The 10,731-nt window shown below is 45.6% G+C and overlaps 1 protein-coding gene across 28 annotated transcripts in view; it reads right to left on the reverse strand.

Moving 5' to 3' along the window:
- RIMS2 (regulating synaptic membrane exocytosis 2) overlaps positions 1 to 7,622 on the reverse strand; it is a 444,419-nt gene extending 436,797 nt beyond the window's left edge. For all 28 annotated transcript variants that reach the window (XM_063171188.1, XM_063171404.1, XM_063171366.1 and 25 more), the window contains exon 1: positions 7,303 to 7,622. In XM_063171188.1, coding sequence (XP_063027258.1) covers positions 7,303 to 7,472 — 170 coding nt within the window. In that variant the 5' untranslated portion in view covers positions 7,473 to 7,622. The remainder of the gene's footprint in view (positions 1 to 7,302) is intronic.
- Between the last annotated feature and the right edge of the window lie 3,109 nt (positions 7,623 to 10,731).

The raw sequence follows: 10,731 nt of genomic DNA on the forward strand, positions 1-10,731 counted from the left end.
TGCTGCTGGAACAAACTCACTATATTTTTAATAAAAAGGATATCTCACTATATTTTTAATAAAAAGTTTAAAGTTTAAATCAAAGATATTATTTATGGCCTCACATCAAAACTTAGAAACTCCTAAAGATACAGATACATAAAGTCAACTATTATGACTATTACTTTTCCTCTATCAAAATGCATGAGTTTGATTTCTTTATCAAAATGCAACTGAGATCACTCTGCAAGCATGTACTGTGATGACAGCTGATACTTAAACTCAAGACTATAAAAACACTGTCTGCCACTTTCAATGACATAAACCAGCAGAAATTGCTTTGAACTCTTACTATCCAAAAATTACATGCATTTACTTCTTATATGCTCTGCTATTCCCCTACACAATCTCTTACTGTTTGTCACATTAACTCTTACAGTGTCAGTCCTTACTGACATCTTCACAGCTTCAAGACCATAGCTTGGAAAAACTACACGAGGACACAGCCACCACATGATATCATGCACAAGCAGCTGTTGAGCACAGCACTGATTTTGCAACTGAATTCAGTGCTTTGTCTGCTATGTGCCCTTGCCTCAGCCAGGAAAGCTATTTATTTCACTGGTTAGGTGGGGTCTCACAATTGCAAATCACTACTTTATATAAATAAGTGTCAGAATCTTCTGCCTTGAGAGCTGGTCATGCCAGCTTCTGAATGACCAGAAGTACAAATAGCTCCTGAGATGAAGTTATTGGGGTTTACTGAGTTTACAAATGCACTACCAGATTTGGTGTAAACTGTTTTTATTAATAAATTATAACAAACCCTCAACTGAGTTACTTCAAGGGTGTAACAGCTCCTCCTGTTACACCATGTAGTCCTGCAAAAGAGATCTAAACTCAGTAAGCATTGAAAACAATATAGGTCAATATGAATTTCAGAATAATAATATGAATAACTTTGCCTGAAAAACAACTGCTTTTAAATGCCATTTGTAGAAAACTAGTATTTCAAGAGATTCTTCCTGCTTATGAGTTTAAATTAAAACTAAGACTTGGCCACTCCTAGAGAGATGAGGGTGTCTAAGGTAAATTGTAGCAAATAACTTTGATATAGTAAAACATATTATTAAAACAGCCCTTGTGCTCTAAACTTAACTTAAAAAATCATCCTCACCTCAAAGCTCATTGTTAATGTATAATGCCTGTTGCAGTAAAACAGGAATAGATGAGATCATAATGTGTTCACTTAATGTGTTCTTGGGATTTTATCTCCCCCAGTTTCTGTCAAAATGCATCATCAGTGAAGACATTGGGGGAAAAGGAAAGATCATACCAAAATAATCCTTCTTGGAAAAAGATGGTCTAATGGTCTTAGAAACTGCCCTAGCATTCTGACTGACTGTAAATATGACAACAAAACTTGAAGGAAGCCACTAAAGCAAAAGGGTGAGGGGTGGCATTGAGCTGAAGAAAATCCCATTCCCCTGGATTAAAATTGCAAGTTCAAACTATCAGTTTACTTTTTCCTCCTTATTATGGAACTTTGAATATGTTGCAAGTATTTTAAAACTTCACTGGCAGGGTAAAACCACATTTTACGCCAGTTCTGCAGTAACCAATAACTTCTGTGTATTTTGACACTTACAATATATACACTAATTAGCCATTGTTTCAATGGAAAAATCAATTATTTGACATTCTCAGTTATTTAAATGTTACCCAGCTCAGAGATGCTGAGATGCAGAGATGTGGACAAAATCCAGAATGGACCACTCAGTCTCCTAAACTCACCTCCAGAGACCACTGCATTTCACCCAGTCACTGCTTTCTAGGATACAGTCCTAGCACCTTAAAATTATGATCTTCACTCCTCTCTTTCAGATGTAAAATTAAATGGTTTTTTTCTCTTTTTTTTTCAAAGAAGTGCAAAAAGATATTAATTTGACAAGACTGCAGAAAGCACATACTATCTGGCAATGAATGTATATTTTGGGGTTTTTTTTTAACTAAATCCTGTATCTGTTAGACTATTTCTCAGCCCCATATGATGTCAAGCCTTTCCACATCCAACTGATCCTCCTTGTACTTCCTGAATGTGGGAATGTCAGCACTATTGCAGTCTTCTAAAACTTTACTCAACATAAAAATTATCAAGCCAAATAATTAGTGTAACTGGCACTCTGTATAATCTCCAAATAAATTCTGCTTAGTCACTAAGAGGAAGTACTACTTTAATCACTTGTAGACAGTGTCTGAAAGTGAGTTAGGTTCTTTAGAGAACAATTGTAAACACTGAGTCTTCTTGAAGAGCAAATGGTACAAGCCATAACAAGCTGACAAGTATTATCTACAGTATAAAATCCGTCATCAGTCTAAGCACGTGATAAGAGTGAAGAGCAAGGAACAATGACAACTTTGAGAGAGGCCCAAAAAGCAGCACAAATTATTAAAACAGAAGAAAGGGGAGACTATAAAGAATATTACAAGAGAGCAGAATAAGGTGGTTGGAAGGGAAGAGGACCTGGCAGGGCAGGAAAGAGGGCAAGTATCCTCCTCAACTACATACATACATATATATATATATATATATATATATATATTTGTGTAACTTTCACTATCACTTATTTTATACTGCATAAAGTTATAACTTTTAATGTCATTTGGACCATATTTGATTTTATAATACACAGAAACAAGAGCAAAATTATGAGTGGTGTAGCAATGAACTGTTCTAATCAGCAGTTCGAATTCAGACAAAATGTGGTGCAAAATTATGGGAGCATAACATAACTAACATTGCCTGAAGTCCTAGTTTACTTTTTAGTCAAAAGCAAATCTTTTTGTCTTTTACTCTAGAAACTTTAGGAATTCCTATACATATCTCTATTTTCCAAAAGCAAAATCAATAATCACCACATATATCTTCTTTCCAGCCCTGAAATCCAAATCCAAAACATACAATGCTTTTAAGACAGTGTAAATCAGAGCTGATTATTTATAAAGTAGGATAATTATTTATAAAATAGTACAATAGCTTTGTGAGTCTGATATTTACACTTCTGTGAGTCATGGCCATCAACTTATTGCTTCCTCTTCCCCAGGTGAGCATCCTGCCCCACACCTCACTCACTCAGTGTCATACAGAGCTCACAAAGCCCAGCTTCCTTGGTTGTGTTTGTCAGAGGTTTTGTTTCATTCAGTGTAGCTACCCCATTTTTATCACATCTGTGCAACCCCTGCCACAGTAACTGAGCCTGCAGTCAGTTGTGCCTTCCTAAAGTTGACTCTGGGCTTGACAGTGGTGGCTCACAGAGAGCCACCATCCTCTAGCTAGCCCACTATGTTTCCACCTTTCTTAAGTAAATCAGCTGACAAAGCCACACACTTTTAAAAGAAATCTTTTTACCAAGACCTCATAGTAAACCTGTAATGCTTTGCAAATATATGAAAAGTTGGATGATTTCATTAGAAATTTTTTTCTTGGGAAAATTTGTCTACTACTGAGCCAGACTCTTGTGAAAAGTTGAAATACATGTCTTTTCAGAGCTATGACTTTATGAGGAGAGCATTTTATCTTTAGAATTGCTCAGCAAAGGAGATGGAAACTTGTGATATTTCAAGTAGGAAGGTGTAGATGCACATCACACAGGCTGAAACAGAAGTCTTAATAAATAATGGCAGCACCCTAACGTCTATTTTTATTCCTGTGTGCATTCTCTCAACACAGTTCTTTGATACAAAAATAAAGTACAAATTAAAAGTAAAAAAGCACAAGACTGATCCCATAAGTCAGTCCGTATGGAGGAAATGTGCTGTCTAAAATCTGTTAAAAACCTTACACACATAAAACCAGATTTTATAAGAGGAAGGATGTGCATGATTTAAAGGAAAAGTGATCATCAAAAATTCTATCCTCCATCCAAGACAGTAAAATATCCACAAAGAAAAAAGTTGAAAGTATGCAAATACTCTTTAAACAGCAAAGACTTACACCCAGAGTACAGACATAAATTCACTCTGTCACACATTATGCATATTAAATATTATGCAAAATATATATTCAATAACCTTGTCAAAAAGACAACTTCTTAGCCCATAACACTCAAAAGGCACTCCAAGGGTCCCAAAAATTCCGGAAGAGAGACAGTCAAAGCAGCAGAGTTTACCACCCATCCTTTTTAAAGCAGAAGCTCCACCTCAGGAACACTGTGCACAACTGTGGCTCAGCGTATTTCACAGACCAAACCAGGCCAAAGGACAGAGCAAATCTGGAAAGCTTCTGCTTTCCATGCCATCATGTTCCATCAAATCCTGGCAAGAATTCATGCTGACCAGATCACTATTAGTTGCTACAGATTACAACTCAATACCATCTGTATTTCCCTTCCCCAAAAAGAGTAAAACAAGCATAAGGAGAAATTATGTATCTATTTTAAATCCACACATCTTTACCCCAGGGAGTGAAAGGAAAAGAATAAATAGTCCACATTACAGATGTGAGTCACACTACTTAATGCTCTTTTGGAAAATGCTCAAATACCACAGTGATGGGAACAGCATAAGAATTTGAAAAACACAAGATACAAACAGAATGGAGAAAGGAAGTAGAGCCCAGGGAGTAGCCATTCATACTGACAGTCAATCACCATAAATGATTTAAAAATAAATAGAGGGAATACATGCTTGCTGCTTTCTTCAACATTTGAACAGTTCTTGTGTTAATATCTCTAAATGTCAACTCTTGTTTTCAGCATTTTTTTAATCCTGCTATATGTCTCCATGGAATGAAATGACACAATTTTATTGCTGAGGCAAAAATACCTTCCACTTCAAAAGAAGCTTGCCTTCGAGGAGAATTACACTTGAACAAAGACTGCAGGATTTAGCTCTATATTTATCTCTATGCAATAACAGTAGTTCATTCATATAAACATGGGAGGGGCTTTTTATTCTTTCTCAGAAGGAAAATATCTCTAAAGAGAATTAAACTCAGTAATGTCTACATAAATATGCTGGTATGACTTTGGTGGAGGGTTGTGCTTGATAAATCTGTAGATATTTTTAGATTAAACATGTACCTGATGGCTCAAGGAGACACTTCATTTTAAGAAAAATGAAACTGATGAGTTATTCATCTGACACCAGCTCACTTCTCACTACCCTCTAAAATATTGTGGTCCATCTATTCAAATTCCATTGACAACAGCATTTTCCTAATAGCACTGCTTTAGGCTGTCCTTTATGTATAAACTTTACACCTTACCATCTCCCTCGTAGCTTACACAGAACTCAAGAGGACACTTTTAGTGAGACATAATGGGAAACTAAACCCTACATAAATTTTATCCTAAGATATGATAAAGACCTTTTATTTGCCCATTGTCTGCTTCCAAGATTCTCACTATTACAAAGGAAAAGAATTCTGCTTCATTTCTTAAGTTAGTTTTACCTTACCATTACTTGAGAACAGTTTATTCTTCATTTGCAAGTTTAACCATTCAAGCTGATCCTAGTATTGTACTGATGTTTTACTTCACATTTGATCATAAATAATACTCTCCACAGCAAAAGTTGACAGGAGCCTTCTTTAAAACTTTAATGCCATTATTATATATTTAATAAAAATAAATGAAACCTTAATTCCTTGAATTCCTGCAGCTTCCAATTTGAGCTTCTATTTTTATTAATAATTTTTAAGAGTGCAAAAATTTTAGACAAAAATTTGCATTTGTTTGGTATATCATGTAACTTAATAAAATAGTCTAAATTGTTTCAAAATAAAGTATCCCAATAGCAAACAAACTGTAGAGCAAGAGACTAAGATGTGGTGACAAAAGAAGGTATGGTAATTTATTTCCAGTGCTCACATTACACTGTTGTGCTTCAGAATGTTCATCCAACAAAAAACCTTTTTAAACAGACTTTGAAATGTTTTTAGGAGATCTCCTCAACATTTAGGAACTGTCACACAAAGTATATTCGAAGTTTTTGGTATGATGCAGTGAATCTTGGAAGCAGACTTCCAAAGTCAGCAACTAAAGCCCAGAAGACAGCTTCCAGGTGCTGAGTGTGAAAGACCAGCTGCAATTAACATGTCCAAGACACAACGCTAATTTTGGTACAAAAAAAAACCGCTTAGAACTTAGAGCTTCAGCTTCACCACACTCATCAAAGTCACATCCACGACAGCGGTAGCTTTGCTTATTTTTAAACCACTAGAAGTCAGCAGGGTTACTCCATCACTAAGGGAGAACGGTTTTCTCGGCTTTACTCAGAGTCTGCCAGCCGACTGAGAAGGGCGTGACCCATGCCGTGCACGGCAGCGGGACCCCCGGGCCTGCAAGGAGACCGGCGTCACCCCGGGAACGGGGCACGGCGCACGGGGAAAGTTCGGGCTCCCCGGGCCCCGCGCTCCTGCCCGGACACTCCCGGTGCAGAACGGGGTGGCTGTGGACAGCTCCCGGGGCTGAGCTGGGCCCAGGGACTGTGGACAGCTCCCGGGGCTGAGCTGGGCCCAGGGACTGTGGACAGCTGCCGGTGCTCAGCCGGGCCGGGTGGCAGTGGACAGCTCCCGGGGCTGAGCCGGGCCCGGGGACTGTGGACAGCTGCCGGTGCTGAGCTGGGCAGGGGGACTGTGGACAGCTAGCTCCAAATGCTGAGCCGGGTCGCTCCGGACAGCTCCCGGTGCCGGTGCTGGGGCCGGGGCAGCCCTCACGCCCGCGCCGGGCAGGCGGAAGGCGTCCTGCTTTCCCCGGCGCCGGGGCTCACGCTTGGAAAGAGCAGCGGGGCGGGGGCGGGCGGCAGACACGTTGTCGGGGGAAGATGGCGGCTGTGGCAAACCCACCCAGCCGGGCGGCCGGAGCCCAGGCCCCGGTGGTGCCGCTCCGCCCGGCAGGGCCGCCGCCGCCAGCGCGGAGCCCGCCGCGCCCCCGGCACCGGGCCCGATGCTGCCGGTCCGCCCCCTCCGGCGGCGCCGACCGCCGCCCCGACCCACCCGCGTCCTCCCGATGGAACACGCCGGGTGAGGACGGCACCTGTGCGGCCATGTTGGGCGCCCGGTTCCCGCCGGCGCCGGGGCGTGCGGAGCCGGAGCCGCCCCGCCGAGCGCGACTAAGGCAGGCGCCGAGCGCTGCCGGTCCCTGGCCGCTCCCGCGGGTCCCTCCCGCCGTGCCCCACACTCGCCCGGCGCCGAGCACCCCTGCCCGACCCCGGCAGCCCGACTCCTCTCTCCCGCCCTGGCCGTGCCGCCCCCGGGGCCAGAGGAGAGACTTTCGCGGCCCCGGGCCCGGGAGGACGAGAAAGGGATGCGCCCGCCCTTACTTGAGCACGGATTGCTCCTTCTCCTCTTCCTTCTTCTGGCGGTCCATGACGGCCAGGATGATCTTCCGCTCTTCCTCCGTGAGGTGGCTGAGGTCCGGCATCTCGGGCTGCGGGGCCGGAGGAGGCTGAGGAGCGGCGGGGCCGCTCCGGGGCCCGGCGGGAGCCGACATGTTTAGTAGGAGCTGCCGCCGCCGCTACGAGAAGCGCTGCCCGAACTCCAGCAGCACCAGCGGGAGCGGCCGGCGCCGGGAGAAGCACATACAAATCAATACCCTGTAATCAACCGGCAGCCTAATGACGGCCCCGCCGGGGAGGGGCGGGGTGCCCGGCAGCCCCGACCTCGCACCCACCCGCCGGGCCGCCGGCGGCAGCGGGAGAACGGGGACGGAGGGGCCCCGGGGGGCGAGCAGGGGGAGCGGGGAGGGGAGAGGGCAGCAGAGGAAGGGCCGGGGGCGGGGTGGGGAGGGAGAGGGGAGAGGACAGGATTAGCCGCGGGAGCGCTGTGGTTTGGGTGCGAGCGAGATTATCCCAACCCCGAGCGCCAGGCAGGGAGAGGGGGGACGGAGCGAGCGTCGGGAAGTCAGGAGACGGGGGCAGCGACTGCCGCCGTACGAGAGCGGAGCCCCGGCGCCCCGGGGCGCGCAGCGGGGAAAGCCCCAGCGGGCGAGCGCCAGTCCCGGCCGCCGGCCGCGGCTCATAATTCCTCGCCGCCGTCCATGGAAGGGGCCGCGGGGCGCCGCGCTCGCCTCCCGCCGCCGCCGCCTCCCGCCGCTCCTCTGCCGGACCGCGCCGCTTCCTGCCGCCGCCTCGCTTGGCTGGTGCCCTCTCGGCTGCGGGATGGAGTCCGCCTAACCCATGGCATGGCGGAGAGCCGGAGTCACGGGAGGGGGCTCCGCATCGCCCCGCTGCCTCCCTCTCCTGAGCCGAGCGGCGCGGGGCGATGCGGGGCCCGGCTGCCGCCCCTAGCGGCGCCGCGCGGGCTGGCGGCGGGGGGCGGCGGGCGGCAGCTGCCCTTATTTATTTATTTATCCCCGCACAAAAAATGGACGCGATAAAAATCACGCGAGGAAGGACAAGGAGGAGCCAAGGCGCCGGCGACGCGCTGGGAGGACCGAGCCCGGCGGCCGCGGGGGGGCAAGGGGGAGGGCGGGGAGACGCTGCGCGGCCGCCGCTCCCGCATCTCCCGCCGCTCCCGCTGCCCCTGCCGCCCGCAGGGAGGCCGGAGAGGGGCACCCGCTCGGCCGGGCCGGTCCCCGAACGCAGCCCTAGGGAGGAGGATCTGGCGGGGGGGGAGCGCCGGCTCCGGGAGGAGGAAATGGAGGCAGAGGGAAAGGCGAGAGCGAGCCGCCCGGGAGGCCAGCAGAGCACCCATATCCCCGTCCCCTCGTAGCCCCACGGCACGGTCCGCAGATCGGGCAGAGAATCGCAGAGCAACATCAAGGGCGACGCGGGGTGTGCGCCGGGCCGGCCTCCGGTTCCCCCGAGCCGGGAACCGCATCGCTGTTCAGCCGTGCGGATCCAGCCCAACAGACCTGCTGCTCCACCATCGCCCACGTAAGGTCCTGCTGGAGTGTCCTTCACCCCACGCTGGGGCGAAATCTACCACAGCCTCTGTCTGGATAGATTCCTCTAACCCAGAAGAGCAAGAATGTGACACCCATTAGAGAAGACTGGAGAAGAAAGTCCTCCTCCCACACGGGCGCCAGGTAGTGGTGAAATAAACCTCTCAAAACTCTTTTGCTACCTATAAATCCCCCATCTGAGCAGTCATTTTGTGGCAAGAAATAATTTCTGGAAAAAGCATCCTACACTACCCAAAATGCCATTCAGACCAAATAAATGGGAAATACCCCATCCAAGAATGCCAAAGAAACAATTCAATCCAAATCTGTATGTTTTTACTCTGTAAGAGACAATATATTTCTGCTTGCAATTCTCTCACTTTATGAGACATAACATCAGTGCTGAATAACATGGAAGTGTATACAGCAATAATAAAGTGATTTTAAAAGGTTTCATTTTAGCAGTTTGAAATCTCATCCCTGATCATATAGTCTTGGAGCTGGTGTTGTTATCTGCCATGACATCAATTTATAACCAAGTATAAAGACATGGGAGGAAAAGTAATCTTTTAGAACCTATTGTGGTCCTCATTAGCTGTATTTCCACAAAGAATAAATTCTAGGATATAGGTCCACAAGCTAAAGAGTTCTGCCTGCATGTGAAAATACCATTCCTTTGTGGAAACAAATTCTGGAGGAACAGATTGTTGGAAAGACATGAGACGTTTGCTGTGGTAAAGCAGGTCTTAACAATTATCTCTACCTATTATCAGGCACATATATTAATTGAATTTTAATTTTTTCTAAGAAATGTCACGGCATCCTTAGCTAAAGGAGACCATTCTATTTCTTGATGTAAACTTGTTTATAATAGACCCTATGGTAAAAACCATAAACCATTGTGTAAGACACTGAGCATATTATATTTAATCAGATATCCTTGTAAAATAAACTGTATAATTTTTCATTCAGTCCTGAAAGCATTCTGCTCCTCCAGTTCACATCACCTTCACCTTTCAGGCTGGATACCAGCCAGCTGGCTCTCACCGAATTCCTGGTTTCTTCCAGGCACTAGATAAATCTGGCATCAAAATCAAAAAGAAGAGGAAATTTAGAACCATGTGTCATCAGATTCCCAAAGATAGTACATTCTTTATCAATCTATGAATGTTGAATGGAAGAATTAACTGTAGAGAAGCCTTTGAAAAATACATTTTATCCCAGGGAAGTGAAGAATATGAGAAATCAGTCAATCACTTCTAAGAATGATTACAAAGAACCAGACCTATTGAAAGTAGTCACTCCAGTCAGGTTACACAGTTGGTTCAAAATTATTTAATGCCATGCCTCAACCATAAACACAAGCAGTATTCATGCTGTAGTCTTGTTGCAAGACATCACTACAGTTTTTTGTGCATTGCCTCATTCAGCTGAGATTCTTTCCAATGGATATTTACCTTTGAACTCTCTGGATTTACAGTGCCTGCTTCATTTCAATGTGCCTGTGATGTTTCATCCACAAATGACAAATACTTGCTCTCAACATTACTGTAGAATTTCAGAGCTTTCTTTTCTCCTTGGTATTTGCCTTGTTTCCACTAAATCCCCTGCCATTACTGGGTAAGTGTAAACAAACAAATACAGGGACAGGAACTGTAATCCCCATATGTTATCTAGCTATTTGTTTTGAAAAGAGAGAGCAGATTCAGAGTAGAAGACATCCTGTCTTGATGACAACGAAAAAATGGTTCAGCTTGACCTTTCTAAGCTTCTACCTTCCTTTCTCACAATCAGTTCCACCTATCATTCCTCACATTTTTCCGCAATTGAAAACAAACATTTTTTTCCACATTCCTGTCAGCCTGCA

The sequence above is a fragment of the Melospiza melodia genome, chromosome 1 (genome assembly GCF_035770615.1).
Source record: "Melospiza melodia melodia isolate bMelMel2 chromosome 1, bMelMel2.pri, whole genome shotgun sequence".
NCBI lineage: Eukaryota > Metazoa > Chordata > Aves > Passeriformes > Passerellidae > Melospiza > Melospiza melodia.